The 20253-nt window shown below is 35.8% G+C and overlaps 1 protein-coding gene across 10 annotated transcripts in view; it reads right to left on the minus strand.

The window, feature by feature from the left end:
* Window positions 1–20253, minus strand: part of AHI1 (Abelson helper integration site 1) — a 214339-nt gene that overhangs the window by 117786 nt on the left and 76300 nt on the right. For 9 of the 10 annotated variants that reach the window (XR_007128105.1, XR_007128106.1, XM_047733430.1 and 6 more), the window contains exons 18-19: window positions 18733–18929; window positions 12793–12819 (exon numbers count right to left, since the gene is read on the minus strand). Coding sequence is in view for 8 of the 10 variants with exons in the window: in XM_047733430.1 (XP_047589386.1) it covers window positions 12793–12819; window positions 18733–18929 (224 nt within the window). In the remaining 2 variants the exon portion in view is untranslated. The remainder of the gene's footprint in view (window positions 1–12792; window positions 12820–18732; window positions 18930–20253) is intronic. The other variant, XM_047733429.1, reaches the window with a different exon arrangement.

Consider the following 20253-nt stretch of genomic DNA (forward strand, 5'->3'; position numbering starts at 1 on the left):
TGTAAATTTATCTTGTAACTTTGAATTAATTTTGGCAATGATCTAGTCTCTTGTCTGATTATTCATTACTTATTTTTTGAAAATCAGGATAAAAATTTTCAGAAATCAGGATAAAAATGTGATCTAATTCTGAAAGATTTGGAAGTCTGAATTTCTAATTTACTGCAAAATGTAATCTGTGACTTGTCAACTAGTAAATGATAGTTTACGGCATATAAACGCTAATATATGAAAACAGCTGCCTTCTCTCATTGTAAAAAATAATCGAAATTCCCTTTTGATGCTCTACATAGTAGTGGATTGTGATTATTACATGTCCTTTATCTGACTCATCATTTATATAATGTTTGTAAATGCTTCTCTTCTTTCAGGGACAGTAAATGGTATATCTTAGATTAAGCTTTTCTCTTTAAGCAAAGGGCTTTTACATATTTGGTGAAAAAGTCTACAATCATTAAGATCATATGACAATATAGTTCTAAAGTTGGTAAACTGTTGTGATATTATTTTACAAAAAGCAAAAATATTTTTCAAAGTAGTTAGATGGGGTCAAATACCACACCAGTGCTAAAAAAAAATTATCCGGCTTTAAAAATTCTATCAGAATCCATTATTAAGCATTGACCGAAATTAATGGTGACTTTATAGTAATATAATACCTAAAGTAACAATGAAATCATCTCACATCTTTGAGCTTTATTTCCACCTTAAAGCACAGATAATAAAAATAAAAATAGTAAGCATGCTTCAGTGGGAAATGTGCTGGAGAAACAATAAAGATGAACTGGTATTATAAATTACCATTCACATATGCGAGACATAAAGCCCTAAATAACATATTAAATAAAAAACAGATTTAAAATGAGTATGTTGGCAAAGGGAAGCCATAGGACACTACACAAATAAAGCTCTATAGAAATACTGGTTATCAACATCACTAGAAATCAGAGTAATTAGGGATATGTAATTTAGTACGATGATGCAGTAAATATTTCAGGGTGCTATGCTTTTAAATGGAAGGACTATATTACACTGATATATTTATCATTTAACAATTTAATCCACTTCTCTTTTTAGAATCATTTTCAGTTTTACTTCTGCGTTCTTAAAAATTTTTATCCTACATGTCAAACAATGCATTTTGAAATCTGGTGCAAAAGAACAGGTGTATGCTGGGGATGGGGAGACACACACACACACACACACACACACAGTCTTTTCAGGCTTCCTCTTCAGATATTTACTTGTGCTCAAACAAAAAGAACACCAGGAAAGCTAGAATAGGATACTTGTCTCTGCTCAAAGAGAGAAACTTTACAGTTTCTTCCTAAGCATTTTTAAAATTCTGCTCTTTCTTGACACATTTTTGAAGAGACTATCTTATAACTATGAAGTGGTTAATTGGCAACATACAGCAGATTTCAAAGGTTTTGGACAGTTGTTAATTATTACAGTGACTTGAAATTAGTACTCAAAGCATTTTCAAAGCTAGCCTATACGCATTCACTACTTAGAGGGAGAAAAATAATAATAACCATTAAATAGAGTGAAGCAATATCTATTTTTGAAATACATGCTGTGGAAAAGAATTGCTTAATAATTTTACAACAACAGAAAGGTTGGCTAAGATAGTCTACCCTACACGAATCTGCCCTCTTTTCACAACACGCTTTTCTGCTTGCTTCATGCAAAAACCACAGTCTGCCAAAGTCAGTTTAATACCTCCAAACTGGGGAAAACAAAAAGCATAAAAATTTGATGAAATTTATAATAGAAAAAAAGAAAAAGTATCACCTGAATTTCTGTCACGTTAATCACAAAAATGTTTTTGGCTACTCTTTCAGAGCAGAAGCAGCTTTGTGCAAAATATGCAAACACTAATTCTCTAAGAGGAGGTTAGTTTTCATATTAAAAAAGTCACTGTCCTGATCTAAAACTGAGGGCACAACACTGAACAAGCTAACAATTAATTTCTTTTTTGGTGATTAGCTAAACTATGAAACCTTTGGGAGATATGTAACACTCATTTTCATATACACTTATAAGCCTAATCATCTTAGCTGATTTTAGATCACATGCTACATTCACCTGAAGAATTGTTTTTAAAATTTCAAGCTGTGAAGACACCTCCAATTGGTTTTAAATTGTAACCTGAAACATGATAATACTGTCTATATACTCACGTTTGCAAATTTTTCCCCTTTCTTCCTGCAGAAGGCTGTTTTTTTTTCCATTAAATTGGAAAAACAATACAGTTAATACTTTAATTTGAGGATGGTTCTGGTTGCAAAAAAAACCCCAATACCCAGGAAATGTTTTATGGCAAAACAAATGTCTATTATAAAAATTAGAATCCCAGTAATTAAAGAACAAATGAAACAGAAAACCTGAGCCACAGTGAGATTCAAGGCAACTGAAGGCAGTTATCAATATTCTAGCACCATAAATTTAAAGTAGCTTAAGTTCTTGTGATTTCCAGGTAAGACCTAACAAATGAGTAGCCTTTGGTCATAAAGAGAAATTCAAACATGAGTTCTACTTCTCTAGATATTTTCCTTATAAATTACTATAGTGACGTGAGGGATTAGGAAGAAACATGGTTCCTGCTGGAAGAGAAATTTCTACAGTGGGGTAAGGTGCCAGAAAATCTCCCCTCAAATCAGTTCATCACGGCTGCATGAACTAAAACCAGAATTCCAATTTGAATCAGTTATAATGAAGTTCAGTTTTTCAGTACTTAATGCAGACTTTTTGAGCCTCTGATATATATATACCAAGGACTGGTAGTGCAAGATAATTGATTAATGGGACTCCCCTGTGTAAAACTTAAAATTAAGATTTGGTGCTGGTTCAAACCATCTACCCAACAACATGCCTTAGTCACAGTCAATTTACCTCAATATATTTTGGTTTTCTTCAAACCTTTGTTTGCCTCTTTTCTTAACATATTTCCTTACTTCATAGAGAAAACTTGGTCTTCAACCCTCTGAAATCTTCATTTTCAAACCTATAAAAGAATATACATCTTGCCTCCACCTTCAATGTCTTTTCTTCTAGTGTCCTTCTGTTTGAGATTAGTACCTCCATCTATTCCCTTGGGGATACTTAAAGTTCTTCCTAATTCTACTTTCAAGTTCTCTACTGACTGTTTCCTTATAGGATATAAGCACAGATCTTTTACTTCAGTATAAAAACAAATAGCAAACAATCAAAAACTCTCTCAATGATTCCATAATTTCCTTAAGCTTCACTAAAAGCTACACTCCTTGAAAAACAGCACATAACTACTACCCATTTAACTTAAACATTCAATCTCAACCAAGTACAACTAAGCTTTTCTCCACCAGAAGACTAAATCTGAAGTTAAAGTCACCACACCCAAGACTTCAAATGGTCAGTTAACAGACTGATTTAAGCAGCTAGGATCTCCAACACTGCCCATCACTCTCCTCTCTTGTTTCTGGAAAACCATTTTCTGTTGGTTTATCCTGCCACTGCTTATCAGGGTTGTTTGCTAGACCCACGGGACCTTCTCTTCCCCCACACTGCAAGCTTACCCTGGGCAGCAACATTTGTTTCCATCACTTCATCTGCCAACTATGCTGATGTTTCTTTTTCTTTCTTTCTTTCCCTTCCTTCCTCCCTCCCTCCCTTTCTTATTATTATGTTCAGTTAGCCACCATAGATTATGTCATTAGTTTCAGAAGTAGTGTTCAATAACACCCAGTGCTCATCACAAGACGTTTTTTAAATCCAAAACTCTTCCAATCAGTAGGTTCAAGACTAAACCAACTTTTCCTCGACTATTTACTTCCTCAGGAAAGCTTTGCTATCTACCTAAGTTGCCTTGGCCAGAAAGGTGGGAAGCCTACACTGCCATCTCACCCTCCACAGAGAATCAGTCATGAAATCAATTCAGTGCTCTGACATCTGACCTCATTCTTTCTCCAGTCAGTGCTTTGGGTCAGGCCTTCCTCTCTGCTTGCAAACTACTGCAATCGCCTCTGGATTTGTTTTCCCTATCTCCTGTTTCTCTAATTCTTCTGCACTGCTGACAACATGCTCTTTCTAAAATACTAATTTTATTCAGTAACATTTCTGGTTAAAACCCACCATCAGTTGTTCTACTAGGTAAAGTCCATAGTTTTTAGCCTGACATACAAAGCTTTCCATATTCTAACAACTACCTAGCTCTCCAACCTTATCGCTCCTTATTTTCCGGCTACAACAAAATGCATGGAGCTCTGCAGACCCGCCAGGTTGTTTCATGTCTCTGTGACTCAGCTCTTACTGTTCCATTTCCAGGAATGGGCTTTCCTTTAGGCTCCATCTTCCTGGTGGATGCCAACTCCTTTTTCAAGCTTTAGCTCAAGTATTACATCATGTGTGAAAAGCCTTTCAGATTCTCCCAGGAGAATTTACTCCCTTCCCTGTCTCTCCACTATGTCTTGTGTATTTTCTATCTTCTATTATCACAACACCAGTAACACTTTGGTGTGCTTATGTATTTAGTTAATTACCATCCACCAAACTGTAATCTTCTTGAGGGTAAAGAACCAGTTTTTGTTCATCTTTCTTTAGTAAATAACTCATATAGCACTAATAAGAACTGCATGGAAGTCAAATGACTTAATATACATGTGAAAGGAGTATATGTTTACTGTCTTGCCCAAACTTAACATGGTATTTGTGTTGAACCACTATTCTGTGCAAATCTCAACCTAGTTTTTACCTCTTCATGATAAAAATACCCAAACTTGTTTTAGGAGATTAAAAAAATTATCTTCTCTGGATTCTCTTTTAAACCTTTTTATTTTTCAGACTTCTCAAATCTTTTTTTTTTTAAAGATTTTATTTATTTACTTGACATGAGAGAGAGAGTATAGGCAGGGGGAGCAGCAGGGAGAGGGCAAAGCAGGCTCCCTGCTCATTGGGTTTGATCGCAGGACCCTGGGACCATGACCTGAGTCAAAGGCAAGCGATTCACTGACTGAGCCACCCAGGCACCCCGCAAATCTAACTTTTTAATGATAGGAATTAGAGAATAAAAGGCTTAAATGTAAGGAACACATTAAAATACGTGGTTTAATACTCAAATTTAAATCTAGAAATGAATGTGTGAAATAATAGAAAAAAAAATATTGGCTTCTGGCTCCAGTTTCTGGCACAGAGCTCTTAAAACCCTGTGATTTCCTAAGTGATAAAACTACTAGGAGGATCTTTTGTTCTAGTATTTGGTCTTTGACTCTGGTTCCAGACACTGAGTTCTTAACATATCTTGAAATTTCCTGGGTGACAGAAATGTCTTTTGTTCTGCTGAAGTGACTCTTGGTGTGCTCTTTCTCTCCAGAAAGACCAAGCCATGATTAGAAACTTGGAAGTTTTAGCCCATCCCTCATTTTCCAGAGAGGGGAGAGGGGCTAGAAATGAAATTATAACTGACCATGCCTACCTGAAGAAACCTCCATAAAACTCCCCATCATATGGGGTCTGGAGAGCTTCCAGGGTGGTGAACACACGGGAATGCTGGAGAACGGTGTGCCTACAGAGGTCATGGAAGCTCCAGGACCCTTCCCACACACTCTGCCCTATGCAGCTCTTCCATCTGGATGTTTATCTGTATCCTTTATAATAAACTGGCAAATAGTAAGTAATTTGTTTTCCTGAGTTCTTAGTGAGCTGCTCCAGCAAATTAATTGAACCTGAGGAACTGTCATGTTTCCAATTTATAGCTGATTGGTCAGAAACACAGGTAACAACCTGGACCTGCAAATGACATTGGAAATGGCAGGGGTGGGGGCAGGGAGAGCAGGTGAAGTACTGTGGGACTGAGTCCTTAACTTGTGGGATCTGCCAATCTGCTACCATCCCCAGGTATACAGTGTCAAAACGGAGTCAAATTGTAGAACATCCAGCTGGGATCGCAGAGAACCACTTGGTGTGGGGAAAACCACAGCACATTTGGTGTCAGAAGTGTTTTAGGTATTGGTAGCAGTGCAAGAGTAAAGGAGACACTTGGGAGAAAAACTGGCTTTTCCTAACACAAGGACTTTTTCTAAAATTTCCAGGAATGAAATTCCGTAATTTTAGTGGCCTATTGTGGCCTGTACCACTCCTACAGTCAAGCCAGTCTCCCAAATACTGTCAAAATAACAATACTTGATTTGCTATTATCCAGTTTTGGAATGACATGAAGAAATAATTACAAGCATTAAAAACAAATTATTAAAAAGAAACTGTCCAAAAAACTGCATACCATTATTCTATTCAAATCTCAAATATCCAAACTTTTTTTAGGAGATTAAAAAAATTATCTTCTCTGGATTCTCTATTTTTTAAACTTTTTTACTTTTCAGTGAACAAATGTTCTAAGATATATCTGACTGTAATTATTACCTTACTTGAATAAAATTATTCTACTAAATATAATTAATAAACTTTAGCTTGGCTGCCCTTATATTCATCTTGGGTAGGGGATATTAATAATTAAACAAACAAACAAATAGAGTTTCATGGCATTAATAAGTTGACAGAGGAGTTTGAAAATTCAAAAATACAAGATCAGAGGTTGAGGCAATACTACATAAAGCTGAAAAAAAGGAAAGAAGGAAGGGAGGGAAAACAGGGAGGAAGAGGGAAGATGGGAGGAAGGGAGCATGGCAGAATGGAAGGAAAAAGGAGAGAAAGCAGAAAGAGAGTTGTTTCTCCCTGAGGGAATTCATAATTGAATTCACAAAGACAGGCAGAATTAATGATAATTTAAGGAAGAGTAGGCCCAATTATATCACATGCCAGGTATGAATATAAATATGTTTGGGAACATAAGAAAAACAAATTAATTATGTTTATGAGGAATAATACAAAGCTTAATGGAAACAGATTCCAGCTAATACCATTTCTAATATACTTCAATCCAACCCCAAGCAAAGAAAGGAGCAAGGAAATTTGTAAATTATAAATTCATATGTAGATATTTATGGGCTCTATCAGTTCAGAGCAATACAACACTTCTAATACCAGTTACTATCTTCGAGCAATCGGATGAGAACTCTCAGCTTCTTATCATCAAATCTGTATCTAAGTAAGCATCTACCCAGTTTCTACCTATGTGCCAATCAGAAGGGATGAAAAATCCCTTCTCTTAAGGCCAGTGTCTCCGTGAGCATTCAGGACTACATCTCCTCTCACTTTTTCAAGGACTTGAGTCCAGCAATTACCACCTCCATGGTAATTCTTCTCCATCACCACTGAATTATCCCAATCAGCAGATAAGTATGCTTTAATATTGTCCACTTAAGATTCCTCTTCAGTCCCTGTTTCTTTGCTCCCCAGTCAAAATTTATGGGCTTCCATTTTGTCCTTGACCCATTTCAATTGTGCTTTTGTCTTTGTCACATATTGAAATGGTTTTCATCAAGGTAACCAAAGGACACCATCAAGCCAAATACAATTGTCAATTTTCTATCCTCATTTCCTCATTTTCTCAGTAGCATGTGACAGTTTACTACTCTTCTTTCTTGAAATACTCTCCTCTAGGCTTCCCTGACATCCCCTTCTCCTGGACGAGTGCCTCAGGTTTTTAGCTGTCTCTCCCCAGGTGATCTTACCCAATCTGACAGATTAAAAATATAGAGCACTAGCCCCGACTTTCCTGAGTCTTGAGACTCAGAAATTCAATTGTCTATTACACAACTACATCCATGTCCAAAACTCCACTCCTAAAATTGCTCCCTCCACTCCAGCATTCCTCTTTAAAAAGCACTACTAGCATCTGTACAATTGCTGGAAGTGACAACAGTTTCTTCACTTACACCGCATCCAACCCATCACCGAGCTGTGTTAAATTTATTTCCAAAATGTATCGCAATTCTGTCCACTGCCTGCATCTTCATTATTGCCACTGGTAAATTAATTAAACAGGAGGCCAAGAGTCTGAGGCAGTTCTAATGCCATGGTCCCTAGGCTTACAGGCTACAGAAACAAGCCCAAATCTAAGACTGTAAATACCTCAAGGTTACAAAATCAAAACCTAAGGACAACCAATCACCAACAGCCAGTTAGGCTTTAAAATATGGCCAATCTATAATTTCCTTGCTTTGCTTCAGCCTTTCTTCTATAAAAGTTTTTCCTCAGTTCCTGCCTGTGGAGCACTTCTAACCACTTCCAGTTTGGGACTATGCCATTCAAATCAATTTTTTTGTTTAAACTTACTATTTAGGGGCGCCTGGGTGGTTCAGTGGGTTAAGCCGCTGCCTTCGGCTCGGGTCATGATCTCAGGTTCCTGGGATCGAGTCCTACATCGGGCTCTCTGCTCAGCAGGGAGCCTGCTTCCCCCTCTCTCTCTCTCTCTGCCTGCCTCTCTGTCTAGTTGTGATCTCTCTCTCTCTCTGTCAAATAAATAAATAAATAAATCTTTAAAAAAATACATAAATAAACTTACTTATTTATTAAAATTTTTAATAGCTATCTGTTTATCTTTTATCTTTCTTAGTCCAGGCTACCATCTCCTCTTGGATTACCATAAAAGTCAGCCAACTGATCTCTCTACTTGAAAGATTTATTCCCCTTTTAAAATCTCTTCTCACATTCTCCCCAACTTAATTATCTCCATCACTGCTTCTCTGATTAAACCAATACCAAAATCTTTACTGAAGGTTTAGCAGAACATGTCAACCTCAAATATGCCTCTTTGGCATAAGGATTATTTTGAGAAACTGCAGATACTAGAGAAGCTCTGAGAACAAGTATAGAAGCTGCCCTTTAACAAGAGAAATTTACATTTAAAAAGGGGCCTCTAGTTGGTCTCTAGAGCTGTGCCCAGAAAACTTTTTCACCTCCTTCATTTACCAAACAGTTCCTCCTCTCAGCTTCCCCTCTCAGCCTTCCCATTTTGAAGCCCCGACCCCTATTCCTTTCCTCCAGTAAAGATGGTAGAAAAGCCTCAACTGCCTGGTAGCTTTGTGGTCTCCTATCTTTGTGGGGCTCCCATATAGACATAATTATTTTTCTTAAGTCAATTTAACTGTTAGACCAGCCACAGAATCTAGGACAGAAGGGAAATTATTCCTCCCTTGCATTTCCACACTAACAGACATGCATGAGCTCCTGATCACCTCTCCCAACCTGGCCATCAAACACTGCTTCCCCTTGCTTGCTCACTATTACTACTTATACACAGTGCTCTTCTTTCTGCTCTCCAGCATGCCAGTTATCTCTCTAGATGAGGACTTCTTCAGGACAGGATCTGCTCCTTGTCAAGTGTTTCTCTCAGAGAGGTCTTTAAGAAGAATAGTTTACTACGGGCAGCCTTACCTACCAGTCACTCTCTGTCCCAGGGGACTATTTTTATTGTCTTCAACATCACTTGCTATCTGTAATTGTCTTATTTCCTTTTTTATTGTTTGTCTCCCTATAACAAAATGTGCCTATACACCGTTATATCCCAAGCACACGTGCGCGTGCACACAAACACACCATACTTAGTAGGCAAGGATTAAAGAATGTTAACAGAAAAAAGGAATGAATTTTCAACAACATAAAACTTTGGCTGGGATTCAGGGAAGAAGAAACTTGGATACTTGGCAAATATTTACTATCCTGGTTGTAACAGAAGAGAAATGCAGAAATATTCTTTGCTTTCAAGATTAAAGACTTTTGACAGTGGTGCTCAGACCATTCAATGGGGCAAGAATCGCCTTTTCAACAAATGGTGCTGAGACAACTAGACAGCCACGCGCAATGGGATAAAATTAGACCTCTACATCGCATTATACATAGAAAAACATGAACTCAAAATAATCACAGACCTAAATGTTAAACATATTAAAATTTTAAAAAAAGGAACTAAATCTTTGGAATGCAGAGTTCGGGGCAATGGTTTCTTAGATATGGCGCCACAATCAAAGTGACAAAAGAAAAAAACAGATAAACTGAATTTCATAAAAATTAAAATCTTTCTGTTTTAAAGGCCACCATCTAGAAAGTGGAAAGGCAACTCACGAAGTGGAATAAAACATTTGCAAATCATCTATCTGATGAGAGACTTATATCCAGAACATACAAAGAACTCTAAAACGTAAACATTAAAAAGACAAAAAAAAAAAAATTTAAAGAATGCACAAAGGATTTGAACAGATATTTCTCCAAGTAAGATACAAAAATGACAGGTCAAAATGTTCAGTGCCATTAGTCATTAGGGAAACACAAATCAAAAAAGCACAATGAGGTATCATTTCTTACCCACCAGGATAGCTATTTCCTAAAAAAGACAGAAAATAACAAGTGTTGGCACAAATGGGGAGAAACTGGAACCCTTATACATTCCTGATGGGAATATAAAATGGTATAACCACTTTGGGTAAGTTTAGTAGTTTTAGAAAACATTAAATGCAGAGTTATCATATGCCCTGGCAATTCTGCTCCTTGATATATATCCCAAGAAATGAAAACATATGCTTACAGAAAAATGTGTACACACATGATCGTAGTAGCATTGTCTGTAATAGCCCCAAAGTGGAAACAACCCAAATGTCTATAAGCTGATGAACTGGTAAACAAAATGTAATACATTTATATAATGGAATCATATATGGCAATTAAAAGTAGCATTTATAACATGTGACAAATGGAGGAATTATGAAAATCTTATCCTAAGTGAAAGAAGCCAGTTATAAATGACCACATATTATTTGCTTCCATGTATATAAAATGTCCACAATAGGCAAACCCATAGAGACAAAAAGTGTTTTAGTGGTTACCAGGAGTTTGTGTGTGTATGTGTATGTGTGTATGTGTATAAACATACAGGAATAAGGACTGCTAAGAGAAAGAGGATTTCTTTTTGGAGGGAATGCAAGTTTCAAAATCAAATAGTAGTGATACTTGCACACTTTGTTATCAGGGTAAAAACCAGTAAACAGCACATTTTAAAAAGGTAAATATTTTGGTATGTGAATTATCTCTCAATAAAATGTATAAAAAATAACTAAAGTAACTAGTAAGGTTAATCTTTCCAAATACTTCCAAATATGTCACTGTAATTTCAATGAGCATTTATTCTACTTTTGATTAGTACTTAGGATACAAAGATGAATAGAACAAGATCCTTCATCCACAGAGAGGTTCCATATTAGCAGATAAGAGTTTCCATAAACCTTTGCCAAATACATGCAGAACACTTTACTACTGGACATTCAAAGAGTTTTATAAAAGAAGCGTGGGTATTTATTTGTTAAAGAGAAATACCTCTGAATTGCTAGTCAGAAAATCAGTTATTTTTTGGACTTTGGTTTTATATACTATGTATATTTAAGAAGATTCAGCAATCTTAGAGTTATAATCGTCATACTAATCATTGCTATCAGGAACAAGTTTCCTGAACATCTGCAGCCCAAGTCAGAATATAGCTTGTTCTCTTCCCCTCCCCCGCCATCTTCCTTCCCCTTGTCTATATCCCATTATCCTGTTTGTGATGATTAGGTAAAAAAGTGATGGGTCCTCACTGATACTGGACAGCTCAGTGATGGGGTGAGCCCAGTATTTTCTGCCATGTTTCCTCCATAAGATGCCCCATGTGAAAAGAAGTAATAGCCTACTACTTACTTCTGTATTTGAAGTGCCTGCCACATGGTAGTAGATGTCTACTAAATTAAAAAAATGCTTACGCTGCACTGTTATTACATAAAGCAGTCTCTGAACATACAAACACCGTCTAATTCTGTTCTGAAGGTCTCATCCTTTCACCTCGTGACAGATATAATTACATTTCATAAATGAATGAATGTTTAATTATTCAACTGAATTTTGGGAGTAGACAGAAGAAGAGGGAAGGACAAATGTGCCATTCCAACTCTTTTAAATTAACATTTATTTTCTTGAGAACTGAGTTAAAGGTTGGATATAAAATAAACTTGCTTATAAAAGGAAGAAAGCTGCTGTGTTAAAAGCATCTCGGATACAATTTTGTTGAAATTATTTAATAATCAGAGCCTTTTTATATGCTACTATTTTTAGATTAACTTTGGGGTCTTGAGGAAATTATTTAATATCAATAAGCCTCAGCTTTCTCCTTTCTAAAGTTGGAATAACAATAATATCTAATTTGTGTCTCAGGATTGCTACATAGCTAAATGGGAAAAGAAGTGTGAAACATTGGCATAAATAATCAAGAGCATTACCAGCACAGTCTATCATTGCTATTCATGTGCAGCTTACATGCATTTCAAGGCTTACACAATTTACTCAGCATACGTCCACTGGAACTGTACTGGTGTCGCTTACCTATTAAGTATCATATATAATTTTTTTTTTCAGAGGATCAAATGACTGTGCAGGTCCTTTACTAAAAGTATATCCCTATCACTTAATATTCTTAAATCTTCAAAAATAGGAAGGTACTTGCTAAATTCTCAGATTCCTATATGTAATTCCTTGATAAATTCAAGTTGAAATAAGGAAAATACACATCTGATTAACTTTTGTAAAAGTCCTATTTAAAAGTATGAATGGTACATTTCAATTCTTTGGTACATCACAGTCAAAGCTACGGTTTTCAAGTTTTCTTCTTTTTTTAAAGATTTTATTTATTTATTTGAGAAGGAGAGAGAATGAGAGAGAGTGAGCATGAGAGGAGGAAGGTCAGAGGAAAAGAAAGAGACCCCTTGCTGAGCAGGGAGCCCTAGGTGGGACTCGATCCCAGGACTCCGGGATCATGACCTGACCTGAAGGCAGTCACTCAACCAACTGAGCCACCCAGGCGTCCAAATTATCTTTCTTCTAATAAAAATTATTTACCTTTGCAGCACAGGCTTGTATCACCTCCTAAAAGAAAAACAATACACTAAGCAGGGAAATATTCATAATTTCTCTTTAATACAATTATCAACTCTTCTCAATACATCCTGATATTAATCTTTTAATAACCAAAATCAACATTTGGAAGAGTTTCTTTCTTACCCTATACCTGTCACTCTGTATTGTGAATTAAAGAGACTCAATGAGTTCTTGGTAAATCTAACCTGCCACAACAGAAGGCACTGAGATAAAGACCCTGGAGAGCCTACATGTATCTGTTTCAAGAAGGACATATGGCTTCAATAAATTTAATGACAAACAATAATAATAAACTGGTAAACACTAAAATTCTACAAGAGCACTAACAAGTTTCAAAGACACACCCAGATTTAATTGCCATTTATAATTATCTCCATAAATAACAATGCCCACAAATATAATTCCCACATTAATAATTTATTTCATAGGAAATCTAAGAATAAACCTTACTGAGTGGCAAAGTATATGATCCATATTGAAAGAGCTACAGGAAGGAACTGCCAAGAATTCATGGGACAAGGCCAAGAGAAGATCACTTCTGAAAAAGAAACTAGTAAAAGTCAACATATAATGAATGATTTGAAAATTTCTGCTAAGGAGACACAAAAAAATACTCAACTCCAAAAGGGTTGGCTAGCATGTATCATCAGCGTACAAAAGAATTAGAGAAAAGAAAAACGGTAATGATGAATGTGGAGTTTAGGAAAAAAGAAAACAGAATGAGGAACATCAATTTTTTATCCAAAAATTTCTAAGGGAGAGACATTCTGTCTAACGGATATTAGTAATTTGATCCCTAAAAGGAGAAGGTGAAACTGACTGGTCATGAGGTCTGACTGCGTGGACTGAATCTCAGCTCCAGTGCCTGCCATCTCTGTAACATGGGCAATACAGCAGGGGCTCTGGAAACCTCAGCTTCAAGTTCCATAAAATGGGGGTAATACCCCTAAAGATACAAACGTAGTGATCTGAAGGGGCACGTGCACCCGAATGTTTATAGCAGCAATGTCTACAATAGCCAAACTATGGAAAGAACCTAGATGTCCATCAACAGACAAATGGATAAAGAAGATGTGGTATATATACACAATGGAATACTATGCAGCCATCAAAAGAAATGAAATCTTGCCATTTGCGATGACGTGGATAGAACTAGAGGGTATCATGCTTAGCGAAATAAGTCAATCGGAGAAAGACAACTATCATATGATCTCCCTGATATGAGGGAGAGGAGATGCAACATGGGGGGTTGAGGGGGTAGAAGAGTAAATGAAACAAGATGGGATTGGGAGGGAGACAAACCATAAGTGACAATCTCACAAAACAAACTGAGGGTTGATGGGGGGAGGGAGTTTGGGAGAGGGGGGGGTAGGGTTATGGACATTGGGGAGGGTATGTGCTATGGTGAGTGCTGTGAAGTGTGTAAACCTGGCGATTCACAGACCTGTACCCCTGGGGATAAAAATATATGTTTATAAAAAATAAAATTAAAAAAAAAATTGTATATAGAAAAAAATGGGGGTAATACTAGCACCCACATTATACGATGGTTTTGAGGATTAAATATGATGAACATGTAAAGCAATTAGCCCAGGAATTCATTACGTCAATTATTACTCATAATTATACAGATGTTGGTTAGCACCAAACAAGCATTATTAGGTGAAATCTCCTATAGGGCAAAGAAAATTAACCTTTTTTTTTTCAAAGCTACCATAAAATGTCTTTAAACCAAACCCATCTAATCCCTATTCCTATGACTCTGCTTAATAATCAACTCTGTAACCATTAACCTGGGTTTCAGATTAATTTTAAAAACGGAGAGTAGTCTTGAGTGGGCAGGCAACTGGAAAGATAAACTTTTCACTATAAGATTTTTTTTTTTAGGTTTATAAATAAATTTTTTAAGACTGATTACTCCTAGTAGGTAACCCAGATTCTGAGCAAGTCTGGATGCACTGACAGGAACAAATTTTAAAACCTTAGAATGAATTTTGTCAATGCTCTCAAGATACTGTCTACCTAGGAGATCCTATCTGGGCTGCAGGATGCCTTCCAGGGACTGCTATTGCAGCAACACAGTCAAACCTGTTCTCTCTCTCTCTGTGTGTGTGTGTGTGTGTTATGTAAGCCACCATACAGTACATCATTAATTTTTGATGTAGTGTTCCGTGATTCATTGTTTGCATATAACACCCAGTGTGCCATGTAATCCGTGCCCTCCTTAATACCCATCACCAGTCTCACCCATCCTCACACCCACCCTCCCTTCTAAAACTTTCCATTTGTTTCCCAGAGTCCATAGTCTCTCATGGTTCATCTCCCCTTCCAATTTCTCCCCCTTCATTTTCCCCTTCTCCTGTCCTCCATGCTATTCCTTATGTTCCACAAGTAAGTGAAACCATATGATAATTGACTTTCTCTGTTTGACTTATTTAATTTAGCATAATCTCCTCCAGTCCCATCCATGTTGATGCAAAAGTTGGGTATTCATCCTTTCTGATGGTTGAGTAATACTCCACTGTATATATAGACCACATCTTCTTTATCCATTAGTCTGTTGAAGGATATGTGGCTCTTTTCACATTTTGGCTATTGTGGACATTGCTGCTATGAACTTTGGGGTGCAAATGGCCCTTTCTTTTCACTACCTCTGTACCTTTGGGGTAAATGCCATCTGTATCTTTGGGATAAATATCCAGTAGTGCAATTGCCAGATCATAGGGTAACTCTATTTTTAATTTTTTGAGGAACCAATTCATGGAAACCAAAGAGAACAAAGACGCATTGATCCAAAGCCTATGGGATATGGTGAAGGCAGTCCTAAGGGGGAAATGCACAGCCACCCAAGCCTTACTCAGAAAAACAGAAAAATCCTGAATATGCAAACTATCTTTATACCTTAAAGATCTGGAGAATCAACAACAAATTAAGTCTAACCCACACATGAGAAGGGAAAATTAAGATTAGAGCAGAGATCAATGAATTAGAAACCAGAACTATAGTAGAACACATTAATGAAACTAGAAGCTGGTTCTTTGAAAGAATTAATAATATTGTTAAGCCACTGGCCAGACTTACCCAAAAGAGAAGAGAAAGGACCCAAATTAATAAAATGATGAATGAAAGGGGGGAGATCACGACTAACAAAAAAAAAAAAAAAAAAAAAAAAAAAGAAAATAGAAAATAGAAACAATCATCAGAAATTATTATCAACAGCTATATGCCAATAAGTTAAGCAACCTAGAAGAAATGGATGCATTCCTGAAAACCTATAAACTTCCAAGACTGAAATAGGAAGAAACTGCCAACCTGAATAGGTCAATATCTAGTAACGAGATTGAAGCCCTGATCAAAAGCCTCCCAAAAAACAAGAGTTCAGGGCCTGATGGATTCCCTGGGGAATTCTACCAAATATTCAAAGAAGAAATAATACCTATTCTCCTGAAGCGGTTTCAAAAAACAGAAACAGAAGGAAAACTTCCAGACTCTTTCTATGAGGCCAGCATTACCTTGATCCGCAAACCAGGCAAAGACCCCATCAAAAAGGAGAATTTGAGACCAATATCCCTGATGAACACAGATGCCAAAATTCTCAACAAGATCCTAGCTAATAGGATTTAACAGTACATAAAAACCTCTTATATAGGAAACAGCAAAAGGACTACATGGTAAAGCTATAGAGAACACAGAATTCTCTATTTTTGTATCTGTTACTCATTAATCAGTAAACACCTATTAAATGCCAATTGAACTAAATTGGTTATGCAATTCACACACACACACACACACACACACAGCCACACCCCCATACCTTAAACTTGCACTATATTTTATTTAAGAAATTCTTACTGTGGTTACAAAGAAAGAAGTAATACAGAATACAGAAGTAATACAGAATAATACAGAAGTAATTCTATATTATAGAAATAATCTATAATACAGAAGTAAGTCTCTATTATACTTCTCTGTTAGACCAGTGTTATAGTCTTTAATGGATTAAGTAATAACCTGACAAAAAAAATTGGGAATCTACCAAAATAAATTACAGGAAACAAGAAAAATACTTTGTGACAAAAGGTAAAAATCCAGTCAACCTCAAATGTTTGCAAAATATAAAAAGAACAGAGCTGCCATGGGAATAAAGATAACTTTTGTTTTTTATTCCCATACATGTTATATACCCACTGCAGAAAAAAAACCCACCGCAGATAACATTTGGAAAAAAGTTCAGTGAATTGTCTCAACGTGGGAAAAATACAGTTTTTCAAAAAAATACAGCAAACAAAGTTTTCAAATCCAAAGGTAGCCTCGATCTACCTCTATCCCATGCAAATGGATATACTCTAAATAATTTTAAAAAAGAAAGATGTGATAAAAGCTAAATAAATTACTGATTCTAAGAGAAATGAATTTTTCTCTTACAATAAATTACCAATGTGCTTCCCCCATGCCTTTGATGTCATATCTTAAAAAATATCTTTCTGATTTTTCCTTTACATCTGCTTTCTTTTGTTCATATATCCTTTCATTTACCTGAAGATGACAGCTATGTAAGATGATGGAAAAGAAAAGCTACAAGACTGAGTTGATTCCAGGATGTTAACTTTTATAGTATGAAGATCAACAGATTGTAGGAAACCTATTCTTTTATCTGTAAGTCAGTTTCTCTTAAATCTGCAAAATCATTTTTTCATGTAAAATTTTAGATAGAGGACACTTCTTTTCTTCCTAGTGAAGAAAGATTTTCCTCTAATTTTCAAAACTCAATTTGTCTATTTCTACTTCTTTTTAAAAACTGGAACATCATACATTATTCAATTAAATTAAATGTTAAAACACACAGCACTATAACACTGATATAAACTTACTAATTCATAGTGTATATTCTAAAATTTATACTGAGAAGAATAAAAATATTTCTCTGCTATTCCAACTAAACCTGCAGTCTGATATACCTGAAATTCTAATTTTCTCAAGAGAGAAAAGGAGAGAAAGTAAATACAGTCCTAACTAAAGGTGCCTCAGTGTAGCTCCTGACATGTTTGGTTTAAAACTGGTAAAGATTCCTATCAAAGGAGGAGAGAAAGGGATAATATTTATTAAGTCCTAGGCACTGTGCCAAAAGGTGAGTACACAACAAGGAACGAGTCTGCACAGTCCCTGTCTTCAAGGAGCTCAAGGCTAACTAAAAGAACTACTATGGGTCAAAGAGCATAAATATTTTTAAGGATATTTAAGCTTCTCCATACATCTTACCTTTGAGAAAGACTGTGTAGTAATTTATAAATAACAGGATAAATAGCACAATATTTTTAACTAAGCATCCTCCTCCTCATTTTCATAATCTATTTTCCAGTTTTATGGTCAACACCTGGTTTTTGAGGCACTTATTTTCTTGTAGTGAGATAACAGACCTTCTAAATATGCTTAAGGAATATCTGTATCCACTCTTTTTGGAAGTATGTACTTATTATAATTTTATCAATTTCTTTGTGGAGGTCTAATTTTCTTTATTGTTTAGTTTTGCATATTAAGGAGGCTGTTCCTAACATATTTTATATAAATATTTTCCCAGGTTGGTGTTTGTTGTGCTTGTGTGTGTTGTACATATGCATACATACGCTTCCATTTTTAAACAGCAAAACAGGTCTTGGGCTGGTTTTTATAGAAGTATCAGTTCAAGAAAGCATGTAGGTTATCCTAAATTGGTCTATTTACTGCAATGAGTGATTTCAGAACAAACACCACAAAGCAACTATAAAAGCACAAGAAAGCCTATTTTAAAATAATTAACTTACTTTGTTGAATTAGTATTTATTGTCACGGCAATGTGAAACAGAATCAACATTCTGTTTTAAAATTTCCAACTTCTCAACTGCATAAAATTATTATACATACTGTGACAGAATCGAGTCTCTGTTTCACTTGCTGCATCCTCATTGAAGAACGTTCAGCATGGACACAGTCATCAATCTGAAAAGAGCCTTGGTGAGGCCCTTTAGGATAGGTGCATAAAGCATCTTGACTTTGGTGTATTCCACGTAATGGAAACGTTCCATTGTAGCATTTGAACATTTCAGCCTCTTGCTGGGCAGCTGGAAAAATAAATCCATAAATAGTTCAAGTCAATACAACAAAAGCACAATGAAATAATTAAGCCATGAAATTACAGCATTAAATAAATGATCAGAAACCACATAATACATTTTAAAAACTGGGTAATAAGAAAACAACATGACTGACAAAATGGGAAGTTTTTAAAATATTATAAAAACACAAAAAAGGAAAAAATAATGTCACAGATAATTTACGTCAGGCAGTATTATCACCGAGCCTTGAAGGCCATGGCAATCTCGGTCTGGTAAGCAATAATCTGGGATGGGAGCCTAATTTATTTATACGTATACAGAAAGTATCTAATACAAAAACTCAAAGGCATACAGAGTAGAACTAAAGGAAAGGCAAGAATAATAAAAATAATTATTTACAAACCCATCTCCCTAAAACAACTGTTTTCATATTTCTATACCCCTCTTAATCTTTATGCATATGTACATTTTATGCAAGGTACCATAATGTGAATAAAATGTAAAGTTTTTCATTTTAAATACAGACATCTTTCATATCTTTACTACTCTGTAATTACCATTTTTAAGTCCTTTACAACAACTCATCTAATGAAGCAGTTATTTATTTATGCATTCTTCTTCTATTACTGAATATTTACAATGTTTCGTCTTCTCTCATTACAGACCATGTATGTAGGAGTACTTTCATAGTTTAAATTATTTCTTAAAATAATTCTTTCTTTGGATTTAATTATCCAGCATGGAATAGATGGTCAACAGGGTGAATGTTTTTGATGATGATGACGATGACAAGGACAACAGCATATATATTGCACTTTATGGTTTTTATTTTTATTTTATTTAAAGATTTTATTTATTTATTTGACAGACAGAGATCACAAGTAGGCAGAGAGACAGGCAGAGAGAGAGAGGGGAAGCAGGCTCCCCACTGAGCAAGGAGCCTGATGTGGGGCTCGATCCCAGGACCCCGGGATCATGACCTGAGCCGAAGGCTGAGGCTTTAACCCCCTGAGCCACCCAGGCGCCCCTGCATTTTATGGTTTTTAGAGGGCTTTCACATATATTATCTTATTTGATCATTTAAACTAAAGGAATTTGAAAATTTGTAAGCACCTGTTTGAATATTAAAAGGAGAAAAAAAATACCGTGATCATTTAAAAAGTATTTTAATTATATAATTTTAAATAGAAGGCCTTTCTAAACATAACATGAAAAGTAACTGATATAATCAAGATTTGTAATAGGGAAACAATAGACCAGACTTCAGGGATTCTGTGTACTATTGAAGTTACATACAGAAATATGAATGTGTATAAATGTTTTTGGAAAT

The sequence above is a fragment of the Lutra lutra genome, chromosome 6 (assembly GCF_902655055.1).
Source record: "Lutra lutra chromosome 6, mLutLut1.2, whole genome shotgun sequence".
Taxonomy (NCBI): domain Eukaryota; kingdom Metazoa; phylum Chordata; class Mammalia; order Carnivora; family Mustelidae; genus Lutra; species Lutra lutra.